The 16800-nt window shown below is 38.9% G+C and overlaps 1 protein-coding gene across 1 annotated transcript in view; it reads right to left on the reverse strand.

The window, feature by feature from the left end:
• Positions 1-16800, reverse strand: part of hipk2 (homeodomain interacting protein kinase 2) — a 92205-nt gene that overhangs the window by 58319 nt on the left and 17086 nt on the right. Inside the window, 1 exon segment of the mRNA XM_084409997.1 lies at positions 8810-9947. Within this exon segment, the coding sequence (XP_084266123.1) occupies positions 8810-9947 (1138 nt within the window).

Raw genomic sequence — 16800 nt, forward strand, 5'->3', positions numbered from 1 at the left:
TTATTGTTGCATTATGGGTAAACAGCTCTAGTTCGGTTGCTACAGGCCAGCCTAACTCATATTCAAGGCTCTGTGTAAGCGAATCCCACTGCTCAGTGGCGTCGGAATAAAAAGATGCCTTACGTACGCTTGAGAGAACAGTAACTAGTGGCAACCTCATTCATTAAAGTGCTTCTTAATGCCTGCCATGGAGCCACCGCAAATGTCCTGGAACGGTAGTTCATTTATAAACACAAGATAGGCAGGTTCTGACTGCTCACACTGAGGCATATTGTTTTGTGCCAGAAAGGAATCATGTTCCCCGTGATGTTCTTTAGATGAACAGCTTGATAATACAGGTTTGTCTTCTTTTTTTTTTTTGTTGGTGCTGTGAGGGGTCCATCCATGCTAAACTCACCACCATGTAGAGATTGCTAGGTGGTTACTAAGTTACACATGCATTAAATTGATCAAAAGAGACTTTTATAATGTTAAAAAAGGTTTATATGTGAACTTGAACTTTCTATTCATCAAGGAACCTTAAAAAAAATGATCATGGTTTCCACAAAATATGAAGAAAAAAGTTATTGGTAACACTTTACAATAAGGTTCATTAGTTAACTTTATGTATTAAATAACATGAACAAAACATTTGTTTCTGTATTTGTTAATCTGTGTTAATGTAAGTTCATAAAAATAAAGCTGTTCATTGTTTGTTCATGTTAGTTCGCAGCGCATTAACTAATGTTAACAAGATTTTAATAAAGTAATTATATGCCCTGCTCTAAACAAAGATTAATAAATGCTGTATAAGTGCAGTTCATTATTAGTTCAAGCTAATTAACGTAGTTAACTAATGTTAACTAATGAACCTTCTTGTAAAGTGTTACCAAATTAAGAATATTTTCATTAAGAATATGTCATTTAGAATGCTTAGTCAATCCGGCCCCACGTTGTAAAGGACACCAAATCTTGAGGGGAATCATTCGCATCATGGCTAGAGAAGAGGTCACATTGCATTTTGCACAATGCAGCGCTTTAAGAACAGACAGTAAAAGGCGTAATAGCTGATTCCTGCATTATGGCACATTCAAGCTGTGCTGTTATGATCGATGTGTCCAAATAAATAGATTCTTGGATGAGATCCCTCAGGTTACGAGCTTGGGCCATTAGCGCATTGGACGTTCTAAAGAAAGCAAGGTCATGAGTTCTGGATCCTGTGCATCTTTGGGCTAAATTTCAGCCTATTGAAGAAAAATGTGCAAAGCATGCTCTCTTCCCCTCAAGCCCTCCTATATTAAGGCTCTGACGTCTGGAGAGTATTGACTGACACACTGAGTGGCCATGCTGTCTCTTCCTTGGTGACCTCTACCCGCTATGACTCACACTGCCGAACCCAGCAGGGTCTTCAAAGCGCTGAGAACTGACGACAGCTAGGGGTTGGGCGGAATGTTGTCGATGGAGGTAGAGAAAGAGAAAGAGAAAAAGAAATAGAGACAGGCTGTACATATGACAGCATTATGCTACGCATCTGCTCTCCTCGCTCCAAGCGCGACTGTGGAGATTTTACATAAACCTCAAACTTACATGAGGACACTCTACTCGTAATATACTTCCTTATTTCATTTAAGATAAAAGGGGTAAAAGGCCCAACTGGGACAGGACTGTAATCTGCTTTATCTGGTCCTCTGTAAGCTAGCCAGATTTACCTGTTATATCATTAGCTAGTCTGCACCACAGATAGGGCGTAGGGACTTAAGCTGACATAACCTGAATAAACAGAGTATTAGGAACAGCCTCAGACCAATGGAATATGTTTTAGATGTCATTCTGGTAAAGCTAATGAGCGTTAAAAATACAACTGAAAAAAAAAAAAAAAAAATTATATATATAATTTTTTTTATTTAACGTCAACAGGAAATCAGAATTGACAATATTTTGTGTCTAAAAGCATGTTCAAATTCAATGGTTCATTATTTACATTAGTCCAAAAACAAATTACGCTGGTCTTCGTAATTAAAATAAAATATCTGGTCTTCCGCATTGTGACATACATGATCTGAGTGACTGATTATCAAAAAAAAGGATCAGTAGGGACTTGGATTGAACGTTGTGGATCGGATGGAGGCTGAATGAATCAGCTGAATGACAGCTTGCAGTCGCATGTAAATAGGGGCGGGGTTTAAGCTGATTAAAATGATTGGAGAAGTCCAGCATATATTACATCACCAGAGTGAAGTCATTTACACCAGAAAATCCAGTTATGACATTCTGATTAAACATTATGAGGATTATTGCCGATTTTAACCGAATAGCTACTTGCACGTTGTTAGCAAACCAGATCTCTCATTCTTTTTAGCAATCCAAAATCATAATCGTCATGATCACAATGCATAAAATCAAGTCCTGCTTGAGCTAAGTTTCCCGTTTCACATTATGTAAGTTAAATACTTTGCAATTCACAAGGAATTCACATTGACTCATTTAAGCTACATAAAACTGCTGTTTACTACTTTAATAAGGCTGTAAATGTCTAATTCAACGCATGCGGCGTTTGAGTCACGTAGCCCGACTGGTTTTTCCATGGCTAGCATGTGTACTGTATGCAGCTAATTGCCTCTCTAATGTTTACCTTAATTAGCATTGCTTTATTCGCTTGTCAATTCAGCCCCGTGAAAAAATCTATAAAAAATCACATGAAAACTAGCTACACCTACGTTATACGAGCCTTAAATCCAATACACCACGAACATTTGTGTTCAACGGATCAAATAACAGCAGAACCGACAGACTGTGGGTTTGCGTTGAGCAGCGTCAGTAAAGATATGAAGAACAGCTGATAGAGTCTGCCTTGCCAGTGCTGACATCCGCTTGTGGAGGCTTTCACGGGGTGTTTGCGAGTAGGAGAATGACACCAAAGCCATCGGCAAGCTGCTGAGACTTTGGAAATTTCCTGCTGAGAGTCCTCCCTGCCTTCCACAATCACTTTTACAGCTGATGGCATCTTAAGAGGAGCCTTTTAGGAAGCGAAGTTACAAGAAGGGGAGGGCTGATGGGAGCTTTAGTTAAAAATATGCAAAGGGAACATTTTGTGCATCCTGTCCTATCGAAGGTCGCGGGTAATTGTCCCTCACATTTAAAAGCACTGCCAAAACAAATAACTGCAGGGAACAGAATGGAAGATGCACAAAGAAGCATGTCTTTATATAACAGTTCTGTTGAAAGCCCCTGCCTTTAAAACATTCGGTAACCTCTGTGCAAGGGTTAGCCTTAATTCTCAAGTTTTTCGTGAGGTTTAATGATAAAAGCTGGTTTTAATCTCCTCTCATTCATCCGTTCTCATCAGCGGTCCAGATGTAATAAATCCAGACAGATTGAGAGACACAGGAGTGATTACTGTTCTTTTCCTCTCATAGAAAGGTTTGTGGCCTTGTTATGCATTAAAGGTGAAGTGTGAAATTTCTTCATCACTAAATGGAATTGCAGTAATGACCTTTCAAAAAGTTTTCCCAAAAACTCCCTCCGTCTTCCATTGGTTGGACAAACAGGTCACTTCCCCCAGCTCATGCCATTGGTTGGCCATGGGTCACTGTTAATTTAAATAAAGCAGAAAAAAATAGAAAATACTTATTTAAAATAAGCCTAAGTTGAAGTACTAAAATTACAACAAAAGCTAAATAGAAATATAAAAAAATGAATACAATTATGAAATTACTAAAACTACGCAGATTTATACGATTATGCAGATTTATACGATTTCCTATGCAGATATTGACTTGGGACTATATTAGGGGGAAGCACAGGCGAAGCACTGCTACTTGGGCGCAGAGATATCACGCCCAAGTAGCAGTGCTTCGCCTGTGCTTCCCCCTAATATAGTCCTTAATATATAAGTCAATATCTGCCTAGGAAATCGCCTAGTGTTAATCTGCATCACTATTTGTACTTGTTGTGAATACGCAGGCCACAAGTCAAGAAGTAATTAGGTGTTTTTTTGTTTTGTTTTATATCACTTTTACTCAGGACATGCTAGCTGGCAACAAAGGATTCCATTCATTATGCTAAGCTAAGCTAGCGCCGACCCTGTCAAACTAAAACAATGCATGCACTGAGACAAAAATGCATTTGCCCACCTATCTAAATGTAGGAAAGAAAGTGAATAAGCCCTATTTCAAAAAACGGTGGAGTGTTCCTTTATGTATAAAAATAACACTAAAATAACAGTTTATAACCTCAATTTATTTTGTTTTTGTTTTTTTTTGTAATAAATGATTCTCAGTGATTCAGTTTGTCCAGACCATTTTTGTGAAATGGTTTAACCAGTTTAACCAAACTATTCTTGGTTCAGTGAGTCGGTCAGCGATTCAATCCAATTCATGAAATAGATGTTCACACCGTTTTTGTGAACTGATTCACACTTTTCAAACTTTCCACTTTTCAGCATACTAAAACAAAAATAGGGAAAAAAAAAAGAAAAAAGAAAAAGAAAACTCACACACTTCACCTTTAAGCCAGCAGGGAGTATCTTTGAAAATATCCACACAGATATGATGTATGAAAGACCAACGTTGTATTCTCGTCACACTGCAGATTCACCAGCAGCAGCCATTTAGAATAGTGTCAGCTGAGGATCCTTTCAGAAAACCACAATCTTTCTCTCTTTTCCATTTCAAGATTTCCCCCCGTGAGACAGACAGAAGCCCCCCGTTTCAACAGAAGCCTGTATTAAACAGTCAGAGCGTTCCAAGAACAGTGTGATCCTCTCCCAGGGCTATATATCTCCGTGGGAGGCCTCTACAGGTGGGTCGCTGCTGGCTACATTTCTGCGTGTGTCCTGTTACTGAAAAATGAGGTGAGAGCCAGTTAACATTAGGCTGATGTCTGTCTGACCGAGGTATCTTGAAGCTTTCAGCACAAAAATGCAACACGTCGATGCAATGATAATTATAGACCACCTACAACAGATCTGCAATCAATACTGCACGCATGAACTAAATGCATCACTAAATATAGATTTTTTGTTTTCTGAAGAGGAGCTTTTCCATGCAAAACTCACCACCATGATACTAAAGGCACCCACACACTATAAGACAATGGGGACGATTTTGGCCAATTCTCCCCTTCCGACAATCCTAGGTAAAGTCACGGTTATCTTGATGGTTCTACAGATTATCTTATCAGATTTTCCTGTGGTGCGAGGTGTGTTAAGAGTGATTGAATCTGCTGTACATGTTAAATATTTATGATCTGTCAGTAATCCTGTTGTGTGAGGGGAACCTCGAGGACAAATGCACATGCACGTGGCTGTTGCTAAGGTGTTGCTATGCGGTTTTGAGTCATTGCTTGGGCATTGCTATGCGGTTGCTAGGGTATTTGGGTCGTTGCACCCAAACATTCTTGCAGCCTGAAACAATGTGGATAAATTAAGAAACATAATCTAAGATAAAATATACAGAGCAATTAGTGTTTGCCAGGGCATTGCTATGTGGTTCCTAAAGAGCTCTGAGTGATTTTTAGCACGGTTGCTATGGTGTCCTGGGTGGTTGCTAGGTGATGCTTACTTTAAAAGTCAAAAGAGCACGCACCCAATTCTCTAGACATGGCTTGGCCTCTTTCAAATGCAAACTTGAGGGATTTCTTTTTCTGTATGTTATGCAAAAAAAAAAAAAAAATAAATAAATAAATAATAATAATAAAAAAAAAAAAAAATATATATATATATATATGGCCAATTCTCCTCATATTCTCTCTCTCTCTATATATATATATATAGCTAAATGTACTTGAGAAGCAAGATATTTAGACTTGTTTTCACATACTTTATTTTGAATACACCAGTATATTGTCTTGCAAAGTCTTTTTCACTTAAGTACAAATTAGTTAAAATTAAAATAAGGGCAAAACATCTGTCAGTGCAATAAGATGAAATAAACTCATTTAAAGATGCATTCTCATAAAAACCCTAAGATTAGTATTTTATGCAGAGATGCTTCTCAAGTAAATGTCTCTTGTTTTAAAATGTTTTTAGATTTTTTTTTTAGATAATTTACAAATAAGGCAGAAATACTAGTATAAAAAAAGTTTTTATTGCAGTGTATTATCATTTCAAAATAATGTCAATTGTATAAAATCAAATGGTTATGCACCAAAGTTTTACATAAGGCTTAAGGATTTGAACAAATCTCTAACACTAAATATGCACAATATTAATAGTGCTTGCTATGTTTTATTCTCTCTCACTCCAGATGTACAAGGCTGACGGCTGATGCGACTCTATTCATAGTCAGCATTTTCCCCCTCTTCTTTCTAGCTGGGAGGAAATTAGGGGATCATCTTGTCTGTGAACTCCCACAAAGAAAGAGGACACAAAATTAAGCGTCCGTACCACTCTTCACATTTAACTCATCACTGACACACACTCAATTAATGCACATGGGCAAATATACTCTATCAGAACATGCATTCCCTAAATAGACGTATTCTTTAGAAGAGGTTTTCTTGATGAGGATCAAAGGACAAACGGTGCGTTCAGGAGTCTGAAAAAAAAGTTTATGCGGATTATTTGTACATCCTGCTACAACCAAACTAAAATTCAATTCTCATTTACAGTGACCTTGAGTCAAAAGCATGCTGTTTTCGGTCTATTTTGATCTCAGATCTTTCCCTACGTGCAAACTGATTACATCAGCACAGCTGGGAAAAAAAGAAGGGAGCAGTCAACACAATTGTTGATAGTTTCCACACACTTCAGCAATTTCCCAAACATGACCAAGTGGCCGGTTGCCTTTACAAGAATCAAAGCATTTGCAAAACTCAAACGATAGCCTATCTGCCCTCATTTAGTAACTATGCCGGTGGCATCCTAAAAGTAACACATCTGGCAGTGCTTGGACTGACTCATTACTCTATGTTTGATTTCTTTTAGGGTGGCTGTTTGGTCATCCACCTAACCTAACCTACTGTCGGCCTACCAGAGGCAATCCAACATAGCAAGCTTCTGTGTGAACCAGGTCTAAGTCTACACAAAACGGCTCAATCTGGCCCGTGAAACCCAAACAAGGCTATAGGTAAATGAAAGAGTTGGCTGAAAAAAAAAAAATAAGCAGCTTTTAAGTGAGGCATCTGTTTCTAATGTTGGCGCTCTGGTGTGGATTACAGGGAAGTATTGCCGGGGAACTGACGGTGACCCCATCTCTTCATCCCTAGGGAGTTGGTTAGTAGCGATGAGAGCACTGGATTCGGGTTGGGAGGAGGGAAGCGAACCGAAATGAAACTGGCCCCCTGTTTTATTTACAGTCAACCTGATGCTGCATCTCTTTTATTCAAAAGCATAATATACTGCTTTTTTGTACAAGGAACTCTAAAAGAGGAAAGTATGGATGCAAATAATAATAAAGTAATAAATAATAATCAGCTCCAAATGTCTCCCAGGTGCTGCCACCATGAAGCTGTACCATGCTGTAAAACATAGTAAACAGACTATTTTAATCTTCAAAGCAGAACTCAACATGTGTTATTTGCTTATTTCACATAGAATAAGATAAGGAATCAGGTTCTCAGTGAGCCATTGATTTTATGACCCCCTCTAAACGCACGTGTTGAGGAAGTTCTGGAGATTTTTAACATACCACCAGGAGAAAAACGGAATATGCACACTTCCTACACAGTATGCAAAAAGTTCAAAGGCATAGGATAGCCTATATCATGATACAGTGGGCGAACAATACCTGTATGACATACAGCACACTGTAAAAATGAATTATCGTTAGTTATGTACTTTAATAAGCAACATTAAAGATAAGATATTAAAATATTTTAAAGATATTTTCACAGATTGTATTTTGAATGTAAGTTTTCATGTTTTCATATGCTTAAAAACAGTAGTAAGATGAAATACACTTGTATTAAAGATACATTCTCTGAAAACATGTCTTGGTATCTTATGCAGTGCTGCTTCTAAAGTACATTTCACTGTTAGATAACTGGAAAAGAAGACAACAATTTTTTTGCTGTGCAAGTTGACTCGTTGGTATTGTTATAAGGCCACGAGAGCCAAACGATTTAAAAAGGCAAATAGAAAAATGATGGAAAACTGTGAGACAGGACACTTTGAGTGATATCAGTACCAAAAAAAGTTGTTCTGCATGGTTAAACATCCGCCAGACAAAAGATTATATTTTAAAGAATGTTGGTAACCAGACAGTTGATGGTAGCCATTGACTTCCATAGTATTTTTCTTTCCTACTATGGAAGTCAATGGCTACCATCAACTGTTTGATTACCAACATTCTTTAAAGTATCATCTTTTGTGTTGAACAGAAGAAAAAAACTCATACAGGTTTGGAACAACTTGAGGGTGAGTAAATGGTGACAAAATGTTCATTTTGGGGTGAAATATCACTTTAAGAGGTTGCAGTCTCACGCTAATTTGCCCTGTTTGGTAAATCTGGCCTAATACCTTGTGTTGCTTCTCAAGTAAACTTTTCTTGTTTTAGTGGAAAACGAGTCAAAAAGTCAAATTTTTTAGTCAAATCCGAGTCAAATAACAAATAGAAAATGGCAGATGCGGTTAACGGTAGGCAATTTTTTTCATAATTTGTTATTCTGGTTGAAACTCATCCTGAAATCAGTCAATAATAGAAGTGGTCTAAATATTTCAAAATGTACATGTATCATCTGTGTAAGTCTCAGGACCAAAAATGTTCATCCAATCATTGCAATCGGTCCGAATACCATGTCCTACCTGCCTGTCAGCATATGTATTTCCATACGCCATCTCGCACAAACATCAGCAATTCTGACAAAGAGCATGACAACATTAGCGCCTTACCTATAGTATCTAGACTGCAGGTAGGTAGAGCACACCGCTTTGGAGACGTGACTAGCAGAGCCAAAGTCGATGACCTTGACTCTGTAGGGTTGGCGGGCTGGGTCAACAAGCATGATGTTCTCAGGTTTCAAGTCGGCGTGGATCAGTCCCAGGCTCTTGAGCTTCATGAGGGCAGTGGCCACCTGCTGCAGGATCGGTCGGATGTACTTGAGCGGCAACGGACTGAACTTGTTCTGCTTAAGGAAGTCGTACAGGTTCTGCTCCAACATCTCGAAGACCAGGCACGTGTGGTTCTTGTGCTGGAAGCACTCGTACGCTCGAACGAAGTTGTAGTCATCCGCGCTCTCCGTGCTCAGCCGAGCCAGTATGCTCACTTCGATCTGACCCTGCCTCGCATACGAGGGGTGGTTCTTGAGGATCTTGATGGCCACGATCTCGCTGGTGCCGCGTTTCCAGCACTTCACCACCTGCCCGAACGTCCCTCGACCCAGGAACTCCAGCACCTCGTAGGTGTTGGTCATGGAGCAAAGCACCTCATGCTGCAAGAGCTGGTAGTCGCCCTCGCTGTTGGCGCCGCTGTTCTTGGACGTTGCTGTGGTGGAGGCAGTCGCCGTCGCGACGGTGGCCCCGCTTTGCGTGTTGTTCTGGATCATGGTTGCGGGCGGCTGCTGCTCTTCAACAACGTGCACGCTGCTCCCGCTGCCGTTGTTGTCCAGCTCCTCGCTTTTCCGCTTAAGCCCGCATCGCTGGTACGTGTCCAGCAGACTGACGGTGCTGCGGCGCGTCAGATTGTGGCCTCCGCTGCTGCTTCCACTACTACCGGTGCTGCCCAACAGTTGACCAGCCGCCCCAGATGTGCTGCTGGCCGAGGCCACCACGATGTGCCCCGAGCCGGCCGGGAAGAGGAGGGCCTGTTCGTAGGACAAGGAAGAGTTGGAGACCTGGAGACTGGCGGCGTTGATGCCCACTGGTGCGACTGAGACACTCTGCTTGCTGTTCTGACTGTAGACCTTGCTGTGCGTGCCGTACCCTGTCATATCCCAGTTGCAACTCTGCTCCACCTTCAGTTTCTTCACGCTAAAGAAGGCACTTGACTGGAGAGTGTGAGGGGAGAAGACTTGCACTTGCGAGGCCATACCTGAATGACGAGAGAGAGAGAGAGAGGGAATGTGAAACGTGGATTGAAACTCGAGCATAAGCTTTAAATAAAAATCCTACAGGTCACGGCAGGCCAGTTTAATAGAGTCAGAGTCCAGATGCTAACTTATAAAATAGCCGTTGTACAAATACCTTGCACACTCGCTCTGATTGCTCAGCAGTGTTCAGACTTGAAACTAAAGGTGATAGAGTCAGCTTCAGGGCAGCACCTGGACTGATTCAACTGTATACATTTATGGACATTTTGCATAAAATGAATCCACATGGTGAGAAAAAAAATATTGAAATGTGTATTTTCCAATAACATTCATGGTTTGATTGCTCCTGTTGCAAATGTAGTCTTTTTTTTCTGCCGAACCTTGTCTTTGACAAATTTGACGAAAATATGTTTCCAGAAGTTAGCTAAATCTGACAAAATAACTTTTTGGTGATTTAAGTTTAAATACAAAAATGCTAAATGTGTTCTTTTAGGTTTGGTTTAGTCTGTAGAAATGTTACAGAAACCTTACTATTCATTCACTATAGACACAGTGCAAATTTGAAGTGAATTGGTCCAAAATGCTATATTAATGTATGAGATGAAAATATTGATTCTTTACTGGCCCTCTAGGATTTCTGTAAAAGTAATGTGCTATGTAAGGACCACCAAAAAGGCAGAGACCATGTCAAACCCAGGGCCATTTGCATGAGTCTCAAAGAATGATTGCAATTTCCTCCCAAAAAAAAAACATGCATGCATGCAACACATTGCACCGTTTACCTCAGGGAGATGCACATCACTTTTCCAGAGGCATTTGAAAAAGAAAAAACACCTGAACCTGAAACATCTGAATAACATCTCAACATCAGATCCTCAAAACAAAACAACATAAGCAGAACAGAGCGGGATTTGGGCTTCTGGGAACTCTCTGAGCTTCAGAACAGACGACGCTTCTCCAAGCAAACAACGGTCCAGAAATAGCCCTCATGAACGCCGCTGTTTGTAGTGCTAAAATAATGATTACATTCGAGAGAGGATTACATGCAGAGCACGCTGTAATGCACTATTTACAGAATTTCCAAAGTGGCATGAATTAGCGCACTAGCAAATAAAAAGGTTCCTTCAGTGTGCATTTCACGCCACATATGTATATCAGTTCACACCTAAACTGCTACTGAAATGCACAAAAAGATCATTTTAAAGAGGCAGATTTTCAGCAATTAACAATTTAAAGGAAAAGTTCAAAGGGACTGTCATCTTATATTCAGTCCGTCTGCTTAAATTATACTGTTTTACCTTTTTTGGACCACAGTCGCGTTTACTATGTGATGTCATTGTAAAAACTATGTTCCATGGAAAAAACAACAGCAAAAAGGTTTCGAATGGCATGAGGGTTAGTCAAATTTTTCACAAATCTTGACAGCACAACCAAAGCTATCTAGAATATCTCTATCCCTTTCCGCAAAGGATGTTAAATATACAATGGATCTCCAATGATGTTTCCATACAAAATGAATATCTATAAGAATAATTAGCCTACTTTTTGCTTTGTGGTCTCATCTTACAAGCAGATAATGAATCTCATTTGGTTTGAGAAATTCCTTGACGCAAGAAAATTCCCAAGACAGGAAACATACACAGGAAACTTTACATGAACACTTCATTATTGTTATAATTCTTTACAGATACTGTTTCAAAATGACCTTTCTGTTTCTCTACTCTTTTACTTTTCGAACCTCCTTCTACTTTACCTTTTACATTTGACAGTGCCATTGAATATTTTCAATAGTCATCTGGCTTTAGCTTTAAAGCCCAGGGATTCTTGGGCTTTAAAAGTTGATGAAACACTGACCATACAGTCCATACTGCATACACTGCAGTGCATATCCTACACAATCCATAGCTTTTATACCATTAATCCCTTCTAACCTATATTACATAATGCACTATCCATAATCTATAGCTTCAACCAAAACAGCCTGGACTGCAGATCCTATAATCTTTGCATTTCATATATCAAATATATTGAATATACCAAATACATAATCTATTTACCACAGAACCTATATAGACTACAATATGATGTAAAGTATATTAACTTTGTAATTTAAATTGAAAATAAATAGGACCTCACTGGCAATTTGTTGATGGAGCAAGAAATGAAGAACATCCGCTATTGCTATTAGGAGCAAGGGCCCTATGTTAATCCCATAATCTAGGCCAGATGTCACTCCTTGGATTACGCTTTTCTTTGCCAGGTCTTTACGTAAAAATAATTTGTTCATGGTCAGTGTGTTAGTATGTGTGTTAGTCAGAGGTGGGGACGGAGTTCGGAAAGTAATAAATTCCCCACAGATGGAACAAACCAGGAATCCTTTGCGTCAGACATGAGTGGTAATCTAGTCTCGCGGGCATCTGACACGTTCAGATTACTAAACCACGCAGCTCTACTAACTCATCACGGCTCATCATGTTTGTTTTTGCCGATTTAATCCAATCCGGCCCTACATAGTACCTTGTCTCGCCATGCTATACTCTAGACACGTCACATGGTAGGAACCAAACTGGACGTCTAAATCCTAACCTGACTTTGTACCAAGGCTGTGTGCTATTGAGAACTGAATTTAAAATGCCTTTTAAATTCCAATTCAGTAGAATTATGATGAATGGAAATTGAACAATAAAAGCAAAGTTTATCAAGATTCCAAAGTTTTGGAAAAAAGGTTTTAAAAAAAAAAGTTTGATCAGAACAATAGATACAATAGAGTAGAATATAGATGGAACGATAGAACAATAGAACGACGGACGGACGGATGGATGGATGCACCAATATTTTGCACAACCCAGTTTTGAACACAGACATGTTGTAACTCACTCTGCAGTCATTTAATTTCAAGAGTTCAAATGGTCAGAATGTTTTCTTCAAACAACAATGCATTTATTCCCATTCAACCTCAGTAACTGTGCAGCTGTTCAATGCGAGACCAGTTCAAGCGTTTACAGCCGAGAGACGACTACCATCCTGACAATGATGTTTATGAACTGATATAGAAAAACCTCATAAAAACTCAACGGGTAAAGTTTACATGAATTTCTGAACCCTGCAGTGTGAATACAACCGGTCTGGTCCATTGTTTCACATTTACAATGCTGGAATGCTTTCCAGTCAGCTTTCAGCATATACCTCACACAGAGCAGGCCGGTTTAATGCACTGCCACCGAGCATACCAAAGGGTTATTCATCTGCTCTACACAAGCAAACGTGTTAAAATGCTAATGGTCAGTTTATAACAGAATGAACTATTACTCCGTTTGTCCAAGGTTGGATAATCTACTTTTTTCTTTGAAGGAATGAAGAGATCAAGGATTAAATACAGGCAATGGTCCAAACTTTAAGCTAGTTAACTCTTTTACGGAAATAGGATTAAGAAAATGCAACAACAAAAAAAATATATATATGTATAAACATGTAAATTCTGTCTGCTGTCAGGCTAAAGGGTTAAATGCAAACAAAGGACCATGTCCTACAGAGGTTTGCTTTGTCTCTGTGCGATCCAGGCATTTGGAAAAAATGTCCAGGGAAGAAATCAGTGGTTAATGAATTGACCTCCGCTTGTCTAGACAAAGCATTATCCCCTGTGGCTCCGAGCGATGCCCACTGTAGCATACCATCAGGGGGGAGGAAGCACAGGAAGCCTATCATATTTTCTGCTTTTCTTGCATGTCTTCGAAAAACATGTTCCTTACATGTTTCTTCCTTCCGTGTCCTTTGCTACCTGCCTTTCTATGATATCCACTCAATTTTAAGCTCTCCTAGTATCATGTTTCTCCAGGTCTGTACTGATCTTTTCAAGCTCCCCAATCCTCCATTTATTTTGCCACTCAATCCCTTCTGCCGTCTCCCGACGCTCTCGCAATCAAACAATCTCTCTGCTGACCTCCCCCTGCACATCACTTCTTTCTTTTCTCTCCTTTCCTCTCCTATCCTCAGGCGTTGTTTTTTTGTGCTTTCCTGAGATGGCAAATGATTGTACGCACAACAACATTAATCACTCATAATAATTCAAAACAATATTTTACATTTTTATATTAGTAAAAGAATAATGAAACATGTCTATATCTAAAATATCTCCTTCCTCCCAAATCTAACTAGCATCCACTCCTTCCTCTCTCAAACATCGTCTAATAAAACCCTGTAGTTCCACAGAGAGTGAGAGCAGGAAACCTCTGGCTATTGTCTCGATTCATAACACGGTGTATCTCTCACCTCCAGAGCAGAGCAGGGCCAGCGCACTTCAGAGAGCTCTGAGAGGCTGGGAGCGCAGATTTCGTGCAGTGTGTGAAGATAGGAAGAGTGCCAGCAGGAAACGAGACACACCGCTCACAGGAGCATTGCTTAGGCTGTTTATTTCTCAGCCTGAATGTGGAGCTCTCTGGTCTTGCTCATCTCCTCCAACCACAAGATCTCCAGAGGGAGAGGCAGATAGAGAGAGACGCTCACAAACAGCATATGCTGCAGGATATTGACCACCCAGTCCTCATTTAGCCATCACATCTAAACCTATTTATGGAACGAAACAGAGAGGCAGTTACAGACACACACGAGCACAACATAAATAAAGCATTACCACTTAGCGCTAATGTTTTACTAGCTAAGCTCTATTATGGTGTTCGTGAATCACATAAATATGTGCATGCAGACGCAAGCCGCTCGCTTACGCTTGGCACAGACCTGCCCGTTTGGAAACAAAATCTGATCCCTTTTATATCTCCGTCAAAGACAGCATTGAGACAAAACTGAGACTTTTTCCCTTTTTTTTTAGGAGAAACATCTGAGACCTCCAGGAATCCTGAGCTATGACAGAGCAACTTCTGAGCAATGGGTGAAACGGATATGGATCGTGCAGAAAGAAGTGGGACATAGACGCACACGTGCACAGTACGCCCTAACTTGACCTATTAGTGGGGTGTTTGTGTGCTATTTAGTCAGGACGGCTTTGTTAGTGAGCAGGACAACTAGAGCAGCTGGGGCTGAGAGCAGCTAAAGCCATTGACATGTGTTCTGACGGCCTCAGAGAAAGACAAACAAATAACACACACTGTCACACACAGGCTTTATGACCTCTCCAGCCAGCCTGTTAGTGACTGCTTGCTTATTAAGGCTGTGTGTGAGAATAGAGGAAGCCATATGTTTAGAAGAGGTTATAGATGACATATGGAGAGAGCATCATGGGAGTTTGCGAGATAACTGCATTTACTAAGCTTCTTCAGGGAAACCTTAAGGGAGCCCTTATGAAAATGCACATAGTTCTTGCGCAGCAACAAGTTTAATATTTAGATGTAGATTTAAGTCAGTAAAACGTACAAGTTAACACATTTTAATAAATAAATAAAAATTAATAAATAAAAATATATAATAAAATAATGAATTAAAATACTACTACTTGTAGTAAAGCATAACAGTTAATACAAATATAATAAATACAAATATAAACAGAATAAATAAAAATTAAATACTACTAATAATAGTAAAAATAATGTCAGAGTAAAACACAATAAAAATATAAATAATAGAAAATAATAAATAAAAATTCAATAATACATTAAATACTACTAATAATAGTAATACAAATCAATGGTTATCTTTTATAGTTCGTAAAACATAATGAATAAAAATAAATAATATATAAATATACTTACTACATCTACTAATAATAATAATAGTAGTCAATGAAACATAACAAAAAAATATATATATAATACATAAATGTATAAATAAATACAATAATTAACAAATAAAAGAACCAATAATAAATAATTAAAAATAAAAGATATTGAAAAATGTAATGTTAGGTGTGATTAATCGCGATAAATTACAGAAAATGTGCGATTAATCAGTTAATGGTTTTAATCGATTGACAGCACTAAATAAAATACCACTACTACTATAACTACTAACTAATAATAATAATAATAATAATAATAATAAATATTAAAAATATTAAAAAGTTTAAAAAAAAGTAAAAATTTAATAATATATAATAAATAAAATACTATATCTACTAATATAATAGTGAGAACTCCCCTACTAAATTATCAGCATCAGGCTCAAAAACTCTTTTTGAAGTGTAGTGGACAGCTCATCACAGTAGCCACTTTCATGTTTCAGGACCAGCTGACTAACTCAGTCTCCTCTTCCAGAGCATTAAAACTAAGACGACACCCATTTAAGAACAAGTTCACGATAAGAAGCAATTTGTACAACCCTGTTATCAGACCATTACAGTAACAGTATCGATACACTCCTGCAGCCACCCACTAGCACTTACCAGCACCACTATAAAACATTGACACGGTGAATTTATCATGCATTAAGTATGTTGATTAAAGGTTTGTTTTATTTTATTTGGAACTCTTTGGGCACAACAACAAACCATGTCATTGTCTGTTGCGGTGTGTGTGTGTGTGTGTGTGTGCCTGCGAATGTATGTTTTGCAGGTTTTTGCTGCACTTCAAAAGAACAAGACCTGAGTAACAGGGCAGAGTCTAACCACAGAGCCAAGCCAGGTACAGATGAAACAAGATTCAGGCACATAGTGCAGACAACACACGCACAGGCAGAGCACATCCTGCAGCTGTGGCGCTGAAGCACGTATAAACGAGACGCCCATTGACTAAAGTGATTCTATACCCTGACAAAACAACTGTTCTCAACCACAAAACAAGTTAAAAGCAACCTGGGAATTAACAAAAGAAGCTTATTTTGAACAAAAGCGTTATCAACGTGAAATACGAATGCATTCGCATTGTGTTCCTTAAACAAAAAGCAGCAGTTCATGAAAGCATTTCCTCT

This window comes from Rutilus rutilus (assembly GCF_951802725.1).
Source record: "Rutilus rutilus genome assembly, chromosome: 5".
Classification (NCBI taxonomy): domain Eukaryota; kingdom Metazoa; phylum Chordata; class Actinopteri; order Cypriniformes; family Leuciscidae; genus Rutilus; species Rutilus rutilus.